The sequence below is a fragment of the Octopus bimaculoides genome, chromosome 9 (genome assembly GCF_046866305.1).
Source record: "Octopus bimaculoides isolate indiv1 chromosome 9, ASM4686630v1, whole genome shotgun sequence".
Lineage (NCBI taxonomy): Eukaryota > Metazoa > Mollusca > Cephalopoda > Octopoda > Octopodidae > Octopus > Octopus bimaculoides.
The window spans coordinates 83,283,355-83,297,401 of record NC_142936.1 but is presented as its reverse complement, the minus strand read 5'-3'; the positions used below and the strand labels follow the sequence as shown (position 1 = coordinate 83,297,401).

The window sequence follows — 14,047 nt, the reverse complement described above, 5'->3', positions numbered from 1 at the left end:
GGCTAGCTTTGACGTTGAAACTTGACTGAAAGATGTTGTGAAGCTTGTCACAAGCACTCTTGGCTTATTCCTTACATGTCAGGAAATCTTTCTTACTGTTAGCAGCATAGGGCATTGAAGTACTTTAAGTTACTGAGACTCTTGGGTTGTACTCATTTTCAGCTGAGCAATTTAGATCCCCATGAAATGATACGTGCTGCTCAGTCCAGGATTCAAATCCATGACTGTGAGATGAGCACTTCAAACCAGTAAACACTTTCAATGCAAAAGAAACTGAATACAGTTTAGGCCAAAAGCCACATGCGAAGATATGACATTTTATTTGTTACGTTATTATTATTAATTTTGTTTATGTATATGTGTATTCATTACTTTATTCAATTTTAGAAAAACTGAAGGTCTTTGACAATTCTGGAACATATTGAACTTATTTTGTGCATGGTTTTTTTGGCCCACCCTGTACCTATTTATACACACACACACACCATCGTTATCATCACATGTCCATACCAATAGATTCATCTCCCTTGCACACGTTCTTCTTAGGTTCAGTTTTTTTTTTTCTCAGCTCATTTGTCTTCCATTGTTCATACACACTAGAATTACACATCCAGCAGAGCATGTTCACTCTATTTCTTTCTAGTCTTCATACAGCTTTAGCATTCAAGTCATAACACAATCTACTCTTCACTCTGAATGGAAAAGCCTTTCATTGCCAGCAAACATAATAGCTTACTCTCTTTCTACTCTTTTACTTGTTTCAGTCATTTGACTGCGGCCATGCTGGAGCACTGCCTTTAGTTGAGCAAATTGACCCCAGGACTTACTCTTTGTAAGCATAGTACTTATTCTATCGGTCTCTTTTGCCGAACCGCTAAGTTACGGGGACATAAACACACCAGCATCGGTTGTCAAGCAATGTTGGGGGGACAAACTCACAAACATATACATATATACGACGGGCTTCTTTCAGTTTCCGTCTACCAAATCCACTCAAGGTTTTGGTCGGCCCGAGGCTATCGTAGAAGAAACTTGCACAAGGTGCCACGCAGTGGGACTGAACCCGGAACCATGTGGTTGGTAAGCAAGCTACTTACCATACAGCCACTCCTGCGCCTATGAACTTCCTGAACCAGTTCTTAATTTGACAAGCTATCAACTACTTCTAGAAAGCTGGTTGGGCATTGGAGTGAGCCTATAGACCTACCCCATATGAAGTCTACCTTTTCTGTTAGCAAGCCTGTGAACCAACTGTCTCTTATGTATATCTGTAGTTTAGACTGTCTATCATAGGGAACCATATCAAAGACCTCTAGATGAACAAATGCCATGTATAGGGGCTTATTCCTGGTTAGATTGTTCTGTTGCAGCTGTCTCACCAGGAAGTTGGCATTAGTAGTTCTTCTTGGTACAAAACCAGCACTACACCGATATTCTTTTCATTTTAACCTGTTTAATACCAGTGTAGTTTCTTCTAACACATTTTCTTTGCCCTTCTAGCAGCTAATGCCCCTGCTAGGCCAGTTATTGCTTAAGACACTTTCTTATACCACCTGATTTAGTATCTTAGTGGCACAAGTGAAGCATTTCTCAAAGGTGAAGAGGTTAAAAAAAAAAAAAACACACAAAACTGCAAATTCACAAGAAAATAACGCAAAAATTTTTTTTTTTAAACTGAGATATAATTAATGGCTGAAGGGGCCTCATTTTGAATAGTTGGATGTGAAGATATATTGCTGTAAATAATAATCAGTAAATTCAACTTCAAAATTTTTAATTCAGCGGTGGTGGTGGTAACTTTTACCTGTCTACCAGTTTCCTTGGTTACACGACAGCTCAAGGAGGGACATTGCCCATGGTTAAAGATGGTTATGGAATCTTTTATCACATTGAAGAAGGCTTGTAAGTACTGGCATTTTCATTTTAGCCTTGCTATAGAAGGAAGAGGGAGACATGCAACTAGGAATGGGGTATTATGTAAGTAGTGTTAAGAGGGTAGGGAGGTGTAAACAGTGCAATTGGGGGGGGGGGTATGTAACTTCTAGGAAAAGATGTTTTTCTTTTTTAAATCAGTTGTGGATGTCACTAGCTGATATCACTTGGCTGTTGGGTTTTAGATAACATTACTTGAAGGAATGTCTTTGGTAACATTTTCCACATGTTTTCTCAATGTTGTTAATAAAACAGAAATATTCATTTACTCATTTCTAATAATGTTGGATTTTAGTTCTAAATGGATAAAATTTCATATTCTCTCCAGAATCTACGTGTTTGCTTCATCATTTAAAGACAGTGACTCTACTGACTGTGAGAAATTCAACAGCCTCCTCACTGAAGTTTTCAATGAAATGAAAGACCTCTTGGAAATCCATACCAAAGTGGCTCATCTCTGAACAACAGTCAACTGACTGTAATGTGAACATTCCAAAATTATGTTAATTTTATATATTAAATTTTGTTTTTATATAGAAATGGATGAAAAAAATACTTCAAATAATACGCAAAAATATGTTTATATAAACTTGTTTATTTGTAACATGAAAATAAAATATTCTTTAGAATACCACCTGCGGACGGAAGTGTTTCTGTAATTTATTAGCTTTTATACTTAAGTTGAGATGCCCTTTTGCACGAAGATTCTGGACATATGCTACATCCTTGGCTTTCTTCTGTGCTGCAGGACCTAAAAATTAAAGAATAGAAAATAATTACTTAGACAATATAATTCAATTACATTAACATATTGCAGGTATTTTAAAACACTAAATACAACAGTGTATATATTCTGACACTTGGCTGCTTTGTCCTTCAAATATTAAAACTGTATGGAACTTACCAGAAATACCAGTCCATCCAAGTGATTTGTATTGCGCCAGCAGCCGTGGTAATAACTTTCCAGTTTGTGTATATTTTCGAGGCGGCAGGTTCTGTTTGTAATATACCTGAAGTGATCGATGACCTATAGTTGCACCTACAACACAAAAGAGCAAGTTTTGTTAATATTTAGACAGTAGTCTCATACAAGGCGGAAGCGCAATGGCCCAGTGGTTAGGACAGTGAACTCGCAGTTTCAATTCCCAGACCGGGCATTGTGTGTGTTTAATGAGCGAAAACACCTAAAAGCTGCACGCGGCTCCAGCAGGGGGTGGTGGCGACCCCTGTTGTACTCTTTCGCCCCAACTTTCTCTCACTCTTTCTTCCTGTTTCTTGAGTAACGCTGCGATGGGCTGGCGTCCCGTCCAGCTGGCAGGGGAACATATACGCCATAGAAACCGGGCCCATGAGCCTGGCTTTAGAAGGGCGCATATAAAAAAAAAAAAAGTCTCATACAAGGTGACTTTCTTCTTCCAATAAAGCAACTCCAAAAATACAATAAAGTAAATACAAACTTACCAGAAGGTAAAACTAGTTCATAGCCATCTGTTGCCAGTTCTTCGATATTCACCTCTTCATCATCCTCATCATCGGTTCCAGTAGCTTCCCTTTCTTTATAATCAGGATAACTTGGCCTGAAGTGACGACATACAAAATCATCTCAATGAAAACAAGATTTATGCACTGAAATAGGTTTATATTTTATAGGAAAAAAGAACTACAGTTAATCTACTGATGTTCCCAATGGAACATCAGTAGATTAACTTAATCCATTAGGGGGAGATGGATTATATTAAGATATATATGTAGATTAGTATTAACAAATTGGCACAGGCATGGGTGTGTGGTAAGAAGTTTGTGTACCAAGCAAATGGTTCCACTGCATGACACCTTGAGCAAGTGTCTTCAACAGCCCTAGGCCAATCAAAGCTTTGTGAGTGGATTTAGTAGATAGAAGCCTGTTGTATGTATATAAGTGTGTGTGTTTGTCTCCTTGTCTTGACACCACATGATCACTGTAAATGAGTGCTATGATCTTGCATGCAGTGTCATTTATTTCCAAAATTCTGTGAGAACATGTCTGTCTTTGGAAAAATATTATCTTGCTTAGAAACAGGAAGGCCATCCAGACACAGAAAATTTACCTGAACTAAAGTTTGTCCATGGAAAAGAGAATGTTAAATGACATGTCCAGTAAGTTCAATGTCATCAATTCACTGCAGAGAAAATGCACTGTACAAATTTTTTGACATAATTTTTTCAACTTCAATAAAATAATTTTAAACTATTAATGGTGAGATACTATGGATATATTTTCTAAATAATTTTAAACTATTAATGGTGAGATACTATGGATATATTTTCTCGGTAAACTCTCCTGCAATGAATTGATGACAGTGAACTTACCTGTGATCATTAAATGGTGATGAAAGAGTAAGAGGCTTTGGTTTAACTAAAAACTATTATAATAGTTTCCTTACATTTAAGACAATGGGCTAAAATTGGCTGCAGATTCTGAGTTAGAATAGCAAAAGCCTTCAGTACCTACCTGTAGTCGTAGAAGTCAGAATATTCAAGTAAAGCATCTCCTTCATGTAATATCTTACAATGGTTTTTGTCAGTCATGTGTTGCTGAGCAGATCGAATGCTGTAAAATGTTTTACCACGATCGTTGCACCACAAACACATATTCCCTTCACCAACTTTCTCACCTACAAAATACAGAGAAGATATACTGTGTTAAACTGGACATACTGGAAATTGTTACATGCATGCTTTTCTCAAGTTTTTAGCTACAGATAAAATTCAGCAGGCTCTTCAGTATAGTTTCTGTATATGGAGGAAGATTTTTATTGCAAAACAGATAATTACAGACAGGGACTGAATGTAAACCAAGTCAGGAATGGCATCTAAGTTGTGCAATTACTATCTAAAACTGCACTCACAACACAATGATTTTCAATGAACACAGAGAGGCTGTAATAATTTCAGCAAATAAGAGATTAAATTTTCTACAAGAACTCGCTTGTGCATCAAGCACAAAAAGCCTGAAGATGCACCAGTTGACCTGCCTTAATCTTTCAGATACATCAAATAAATAAATATGAATTGAAAACAGAAAAACCTTGTATCATAACAGATTGCTTATAAATCACATGTGCAGACCACAATATAACAATGTATACACACTACATGTAGAATACAGTATATCATTATACATGCAGCAGATGTATAAACCATCTCTACAGAAAAGTTTAAAAAAAGTTAACACGAACATACAAGATGCAGTAGTCAACTTCCCCTCTAACTGTTCAGCCTATTATTGCCAAAAATAAAATATATGATGAAGCCAGCATGGCAAAGCAGACATAATTCTTCTTCGTAAATTATTAATAACAGGCGCAGGAGTGGTAAGTAGCTTGCTTATCAACCACATGGTTCCGGATTCAGTCCCACTCCGTGGCACCTTGGGCAAGTGTCTTCTACTATAGCCTGGGGCTGACCAAAGCCTTGTGAGTGGATTTGGTAGACGGAAACTGAAAGAAGCCCGTCATATATATGTGTGTGTGTGTTTGTGTGTCTATGTTTGTCCTCCCCACCATTGCTTGATGTCATGGCCAAGCCAGCAAAGAAGAAAGGGCAGCATCCAAGTGTATTTTTAGGGTCCCTGAGACTGGTGAAAAGAAAGGAGCCAGAGACTTGGTTTGTATGCTTGCAACAAAGTGTATTTGGTTAAATGCCTCCATTTTGGGGAGATGAATTTAATTTATTATCTGCTGAATAAAACATGAATTAAGCACATCACCTGTAAACAGGAACAGCCTCTTTGATATTATAAATAGTAATGTGAGAAAGAAATGAGGAAGACATCATTGATTATAAGTGTTGTATGTCTTGTCTTGCATTGTTGCTTATAGACACTATTAATGAGAATATGAGCAAATAACTCGTTTCAGGAATAATTGTGGTGACAAAATGGTATAATTAAAATAGCAAAAACAATTTATAGAAACTAACAAAAAGAAGGAAATACAATCAGTGCTTAGTGTAATTAGTAATGTTGTTGTCTGGTAACCAACAGATAGAGGGTTCTAGTTTGGCTAATGGAAACTTATTAAATCTTTTCAATAGCAAATTAGAATCTCGGAAGTTAATTCATAAAGTGTCGAGTCCTTCATTTGATAGATTTCAAAAAGTTAAAACTGTTGTACGTTGACAATATGAGGCATCTCAGCTGCAAACTCTAAACCTTTCTAATGGACAGTTGTCAGTACATTATTATAACCAACCCAATCATCACCAGGAGACACTGTTTTTAGTGAACAGTAGTCAGAAACATTACTAAAGGCAGTGAGTACCAGTTATGCACTGGGGTCCTTGTTTGTCCCCTCTATGTTTAGCCCCCCGTCAGCAGTAAAGAAATAAGAAACGTTAGCACGCCAGGCGAAATGCTTAGCGGTATTTTGTCTGCCGTTACCTTCTGAGTTCAAATTACGCCGAGGTCGACTTTGCCTTTCATTCTTTCGGGGTTGATTAAATAAGTACCAGTTACGCACTGGGGGTCGATATAATCGACTTAATCCCTTTGTCTGTCCTTGTTTGTCCCCTCTGTGTGTAGCCCCTTGTGGGCAGTAAAGAAATAAGAAACATTACTATGGACCAGTCTAACCTACTGTTATGTCTCAAGCTACTGCTATCAAGCACCTTCGGATGATCTCTACTCAATCGCTTCACAACTGCTACTCAACAGCCAGTCAACCCCTACCACGGTCAGACTACCTCTATTTATATGCCTTGGTCGATCCTACTTCTTCGTTTGGGGGCGTCGACACAACACCAACATAGAACCTTTTCTGTCCCAGACAAATTTCGAGTAGATAAGAGAGAGGTAAAGTGAGAAAAAGAAAAAATGACTTACCAAGGTAAGCAATTAAACCATCAACATCAACAAGATATTCAGCATCAGGGATGAAAAATCTGTGAGCTTGAGTCATATGTTGCATGTTCTTCTCCAGTGATTTACTGACCACTGGGCAGAAAAGGCAAGCTTCAATAGGAATGGCCTCTCCCTCAACACTCTCCCAGGAGCCATCAGATTCACAATCAGAATCTAAGAGAAAGTGTACAATAAAATGGATAAAAGCAATCATAAATTGAAGCAAAATCAAATCTCTTAAAAGAACTGTGAAAATTTGGGAATATAAACTGAGTTAAGCGAAAGAAGGTAATATAAAGAACTGAAATTTCACACATACACACAGAGAAATTAACATAAAACATGTTAATTTAAAATATTTTCTGTTCATCTCAAACAAAATGTCTTGAAAGTAGTGATGCTCCTATTGAAACAAAAAATTTTGTTTACAGATTTATAAATTGAAAAGAATGTTTAACCCTTTAGTGTTCAAACCAGCTATATCCAGCCCAAATATTCTACTCATTTTATGCTCAAACTGGCTAGAACAAGTATCTCACACCTACCCTGCAATGTCATTCTAAAAATAAACAATTACATCTTTCAACTCTTGAAGCTACAGGATAATACCAGATTAACTTTTAAAAATGTAAATGAATAAGGATTACTTTTGAAATATTAATTTGAACGCTAAAGGGTTAAGTAATGTATGGATGGTGATTAATTTAAATTTAATAAAAAATACATTAATCAAAAAATATTTGTTTATAGCGAACTAGTAGAGAAATCAAATGTAAAATAGTTGAAGAAAGTCAATATTTTCATAAACTGCAAAAGTCCATGACCTTTGGTTCATGAAATATAAAATGTTAAATACAGCTTCTCCTGGATAAGACACTAGTATATTGCAACTAACTTACTAATTTCCCAACAAAATAAACTGAAGTATGTAAAATTAAATCTCTGGTTCTAGAGTCAAAAATGACTGCAATAGGATATGGACCCACAACTAAACATTTAGTCATTCAATGACAACCAGAAATAAGCTGTAAATAAAAGGATGTATGTGATTAGTACAAAGATGGTGATATCTGATGGAACACCGAGGTATATTGGTTAAATAATCACCAGAATAGCTGCCTCAAAATCATCACAGTTTTAGACTTTGAAATAAAATGACAGTTCCAAGCCAAATCAGACTGGAACCTGGTGTAGCTCTCTGGCTTGCTAGTTCCAGTCAAACCATCTAATCCATGTCAACACGGAAAGCAGGCATTAAATGATGACGATTGAGTATCAGATAATGATACAAGTGTTTACTGATAAATCTTTAATGGAAGACACAATTCGTTGGTTCCATCTTTATTTGAAACTACTAAAAGTTGTTGAGAGTGAATCATTAACCCTTTAGTATTTAAATTGGCCATATCCAGCCCAAATATTTTACCAGTTTTATGTTCAGACCAGACAGATCTGGCCTCTCACATGTACCCTACCCTACAATGCTAATCTAAAAATAATCACATGGTCAAAATCTTGAAGCTTTGAGATAATTTAAAACAATATAAATAAATGAACATTACATTTGACAAAGTAATCGGAATGCTAAAGAGTTAAACCAGTTTCAAAGACTGAATACAGATCTATAAAACCCATGGAAATGTGACTAAGTATACATGTTTATTTGTAATCTAGGTGACAATGGCTGGAAATAGCTACCAAGAAAGGTAGTCTATTGAATGTTAATGAAAAAGGTAATATATAAAGATTGCAACACTGGGTTTACAATCCAACTAGAGATGATTACAGGAAACCTCATAAAGATGAAGTCTTCAAAGGTGACTCAACAATCTAAATGATCAGGTGATATTGTTTCGTCTATTTAAGTTTCAGGAATTTAGCAGATAAATATGTTATCCCCTTCACCTGCCTAAGCCAAATTGTTACATATTAAAAGTTTAATCTGTTATAGAACAACATAAATAACAACTAATCATACCTTCATCAGCAGCTGATGTAGATGGTTGTGCTACTGGATCAGCAGGTTTTTTAGAATTAGTTTTTGTTGATGGTACACAATATTTCATGTCCAATCCACTGCTGCTGCTGGCACCATTTTTGATTTCAAGTTTTGAAGCCTTGTTTGATAACTCTTTGATATTTTCTTCATAAATTCCCTTCTCAGTGTTTTTCTCATTTTCTTTTTGTACAAGAGTTTGGGTTTCTTTTAACTCTTTCTCTTGATGTTTCTTAGACATAACATGGTTGGCATAAGCCTTGGTGCTGCCAAAATGTTTACAGCACAATTTACAATAGCTACCTTGACTTTTACTAGCTTCAGAAATCTGAAAACCAAGGAAGGGTAATCATTAAAAAAAATATCTTTTATTATTTTTTCTTAACATACACTCTTATATTTATCCATGTTAGTCACTGGATAATTGGGAGTGGGTACCCAGTTCAAATAGACTTTCCTAGTAACAGAGGACCCCAATGATGCACAAAGATTTTCAGCTGTCCAATGTAAACTGCAATCACTATAATGTTAAGAGTTATAATGATCATTTGGTGGCCTAGACAGAACACATCTAAGTTTTAAATAAAGAGTACATATCTCTAGTAGTAGAGCTATTACCACTGGTATAAGACCTACATTAGATGGTGGTAGTAATAGTACTGCTGCATACAGGAACATTCTTATCACTATAAAAATGTTATTTGATTGATTGACAAATACAGATCAACTATTAAACCACAGAGCTTTTTTTTTTCTCTGTCTGTTCCCCTACTGCAATCATTCACATTACACACATACATTCTCCTGTATCTTCCTTACTACTCTAATACAATATCTTCTGCTTTTCTAAAGCAGTAAGTTTTCTATATAATACACCTCACCACTTCATACTTTGAATCGTCCAATACTTGACATTTTATTCAATACTTCATCTTCAGACATATGATCCTCTGCAATTTTTACTGCATTCATCAACTCTACTTGTATGGATTGGCCTGCAAAATGGCACCACCTCCCCATAGGCCTAACTGAGTGGCTACAGAGTTGGCTTTGTAGCCACATGGTGTTAGCTCTATCTCAAAGCATGACATCCTGGGCATCTTCTAAAAGAGCCTCAGGCCTACCAATGCCTTTAAGTGGAACTGGTAGGCAGAAACTGTATGGAAGCCCATAATGTGTGAATGCATGGGTGCACGTGTGTGTGTGCACACATTTGCGTGCATGTTGACATTCCAAAAACAGGTAAGGGTTGGTGACAGGAAGGGTATCTGGTTGTAAGATACTGCTTCAAATAAATCTGTCTCCAACTCATGTTAGCATGGAAAATAAACATCAATTAAACTGACTTTCTCAGAGATATCTTATAACATCCATTCATTCATCTTCTCTATCCACTCCATTCCTGGGAGAGTCGATTTCTCAGGCACCTCCTCAATAGGGTCTTATCAGAAGCAACCATCCCTAGATTTTCTGGCTTGATTCCCAAGCATGACCAACTAAGACTATGGATAATATCAAACCACCTTGTTTTTGGTCTCCTGCTAGTTGGCTCAGCTTAAAGAATCCATCTTGCAATTCCTTTACTAAAATATCCACATTTAGTTTGATCCCATTACCAATGACACATTGCTTCGTCTGTTTAGAAATTTTAAAAATTTTCACAAACAAAATTGTATAAGAGGTAAAAGACTGACCTGTGCTTTTCGTTCTAAAACTCGCTGTTGAAAGTCTACTGCAGTTACTGGAGGCAGGTCTGCTACTTTACGTTTCAGATTATATCGATGCCAGTCTGTTCTGTAGTGAGCTTTTTGTAGTTCTGAGTTAGCAAACACCACTCGACAAGAGATACAAGTGAACAGTGGCATAGTGGTAGGTGAAACTACCGACTGGAATAAATAACAAATTATATGAATTTACTAAAAAAAAAAAAAAAAACTGTTTTATTAACTCAAATACAAAAATCAAAACCTGGAGTTGTTTACTACAATTCAACGAATTTCACACACACACACACACACACACACATTTATTTACTGATAACAATTTAAACAGTACTTATTGTAGCATATGCAGCAAATATTGGAAAATGAAAGAATAATGGTTAATCATCAGAAAAGGAAAAAAATAATTATGTATAAATCTACAAACTGCTGACAAAGCACACAACTTTTCTAATTCTTCATAGTTACAAGCTGTAATGAACCAATGATCAATCAGATTTATCACTGAAGACACATGCATTCTTCCAACTAAGACGAAACTAATTAGAGATAACTCAGTAATATTTATCATCTCTGCATACACACCACAAGCAGGATCAACAGAGGAAAAGAAAGATTGCTTCTAGCAGACCCTTCTGCAAACTACCTCAATGATTATGATATCATTGTGACTGGCATCTTCAATGGTCACATAGGCCAACACACCATGACATACATGGAGGCTATGGTGAGAGAAATAAAGAGGATGTAAAGCTCTGAGAGTTCTGTAATGCAATTTAATCAGACAATTTGCAACACACCATTTAAGAAACCTGCCAGTCACTTCATCGCCTACCAATCTGGTTAACACATAAGTCAAATAGATTATATTTTCACCAGGAAACGGGAGAGGGACTATTGTAAATAACAAAACCTTTCCTAGGGAAGAATGCACTATGCAACATAGATTAGTGGTTAGTAATTTCAGAATCAGAGCCAGGAAGATGCAAAAGACAATGTGAAGAAGGAAGATATGGAAACTAAAAGAGCTTGCAGGAGGGAATAGATCTAAAGAAATTCTGCTTGATGCATATGACTGTATGGAGAGAAAGATACCTGTAGCATCAATGACAATCAGGACTTTTAAAAAATACTCTCACTCGGCCCTCTAGTATTTAGATTACTCTGCCAAATATAATACTTATTTATTCATAATGTTTTCATTTAATCATGCTCTATCATACAGCTTTGATGATGTGATTGTTTATTTTTACAATGACATTGTAGCATAAGTGTGAAAGGCTGGATTTGGTCACATTCACATTAAACAGGTAGAATATTTGGCCCAGTTATGGCCAGTTTAAATGCTCTCCTGTGGCTATACAATAACCAAAACAAATAAATGAAGGATTTGGAAAGAGAATTTTGACAGTTAAGCATGAAACTAAAAAAAGAAAAAAAAACATCAATGCCTGTAATTACCAGCTGTAAAACGAAAAGCTGTTTGATATATCAATACAGATCTTTTTTTTTTAATTAACAGTAATTTTTTTGTATATTTATGCTATCATGTAACTGGAGAAGCACAAATTGATGATGAAAGAAAGATAACACCATATTTTAACTATTTTATTTTAATTTCAATACATTCAAATATTGCTGGCAATCTCTTAAGTACCAAATAATTCAAGACAGGATAGTAACGACTGGAATACATTTAATCATAAATCTACTCAATCAGGACTGACCCGGGGCTAAACAACATTTGAAGTAATCCTCCTCTCTCCTCCTACCTACACAGTACTAAATATTCTACACCTGGAACCCCTAAGCCCCCAGCCATGGCAGAGAAAGAACACTTTCCTCCCCTATTTTATTGACTATAGTAGTCTGCAGGGTGTTTTTGCATTATATATATATATATATATATATATATATATATATATATATATATATATTATTGTAAAGCGCAAGACCCTCAGGTCTATGTAAAAATAGTGTTGCGTGAAACCGTAGAATGGTTAAAAAAAAAAAGGGAAGGGTTTCTCTCTCCCTTTTTTTTTATATCTAAAATTCCATCCTTTAACATTGTAGAGATCCAATGAGGGACTTACAACAGTTTAAGGTACTGCTGCCTCGACCATCTCAGACTAACACATACAAAACTAGTCTACATAAATTTCCCAAGGTGGTGCAATATCAGCTCCAAAAACAGGTCAAAACAAACATTAACTTCGACGTAATAGATTGACCGTTGCAGTGCAGTAAATACATGTTCCTCTATTGGTCTTCCCAATCAAAACTGATTAGAGACCCTTTATTTACAATAAACACGGGTTGTTAAGGCGTGTGGGGAGTATTTCGATTGAAAAGTATAGGAATAACAGTTTCTTTGATGATTGTGTCAAATTTTGGCACAAGGCTAGTAATTTTAGGGAGAAGGGGATAGTCGATAACATCGACCAGTACTGGACTGGTAATTTATTTTATAGACCCCAAAAGGAGGAAAGGCAAAGTCGAACTCGGAAGAATCATTTCTTTCATATTAGGTAACTGTCGTGAAACATGGCTCATGGAATTTTTAGTTTTCTTTCTATCTTTCTTTTTATTTATTATTATTATTATTATTTTGTAGAGGAAGTGTTTTGTAAAAAGACGGAGTGGGAATTATTGAAGGAAATAAGGGAAAAGAAAGGAACTTTGTGTTTGTACAAGTATCGCGTCTCTTGTTACCTAGACAGTGATATAGACTAATATAAATGAACAGAGCAAGGGCTAAATAGGACGACAGTAGCAGAAATTATATAAAACGACGTAAATAAAATAGATTAAAAGAAAAAACGTAGGAACATTAGGTAGTCATGAAAAGAGAAACTATAACCGAGAAAATATTACCGAAATGCGCAATATTTCGTCGTCAATAAACTCATTGTAAAATAAGTGTTGTAACGTGCGTGTTTAATATATTATATATATAATAATATATTAGGATAATAAACAAGTTTTATTATTATAGGATTGCGTTATGGCTCTTATTTAAATTGATATGCACCCAAAATTGTATCACATATATGAAAGTCTTTATATTTAAACAAAGTATAAACAACTTAACTTTTCAAGTGAGAATTTTGCTACTTTGATAACAGGTACAATATTTTACCAAAATATTTGGTAGAGATTTAAATATACACACATATATATATATACATATATATTAAACACGCACATTACGAAACTCTTTTATTTATATATATATATATATATACACACACACACACACACACAGCAGCAGCTTAAACTATCCCATTATCTTTGGTATTTCTGAAGAAATATTTTCATGGTAGACATTAATCTTGTCATACTGGAACATTCGAGTAGCCTGAATATCAAAAATCTCTAAATAAAGCAGTAAAGAGTGGACAATAAGAATTAAGTGACTTACCAGAACAGAAATAGTTAAAAAGTTGGAAGAAATAATACTTGGAGTGAGGAATGAAGATCAACAGACATTAAGTTTTTGGTAGACACGAGTGCCGTTAT

The 14,047-nt window shown here is 35.5% G+C and overlaps 2 protein-coding genes across 7 annotated transcripts in view; one reads left to right on the top strand and one right to left on the bottom strand.

Annotated features, from left to right (window-relative positions):
- LOC106877705 (peroxisomal carnitine O-octanoyltransferase) overlaps positions 1 to 2,574 on the top strand; it is a 26,299-nt gene extending 23,725 nt beyond the window's left edge. For all 6 annotated transcript variants that reach the window (XR_016243233.1, XR_016243234.1, XM_014926661.3 and 3 more), the window contains 2 exons: positions 1,783 to 1,902; positions 2,261 to 2,574. Coding sequence is in view for 4 of the 6 variants with exons in the window: in XM_014926661.3 (XP_014782147.1) it covers positions 1,783 to 1,902; positions 2,261 to 2,393 (253 nt within the window). In the remaining 2 variants the exon portion in view is untranslated. The remainder of the gene's footprint in view (positions 1 to 1,782; positions 1,903 to 2,260) is intronic.
- On the bottom strand, positions 2,508 to 14,047 carry LOC106877706 (cytoplasmic 60S subunit biogenesis factor ZNF622). The gene is made up of 8 exons (XM_014926662.3): positions 13,950 to 14,047; positions 10,502 to 10,693; positions 8,790 to 9,135; positions 6,794 to 6,985; positions 4,424 to 4,586; positions 3,394 to 3,509; positions 2,837 to 2,971; positions 2,508 to 2,683 (listed from the first exon to the last, which is right to left on the bottom strand). The coding sequence occupies exons 2-8, from the start codon at positions 10,670 to 10,672 to the stop codon at positions 2,556 to 2,558; spliced, it is 1,251 nt and encodes a 416-aa protein (XP_014782148.2). The 5' UTR covers positions 10,673 to 10,693; positions 13,950 to 14,047; the 3' UTR covers positions 2,508 to 2,555.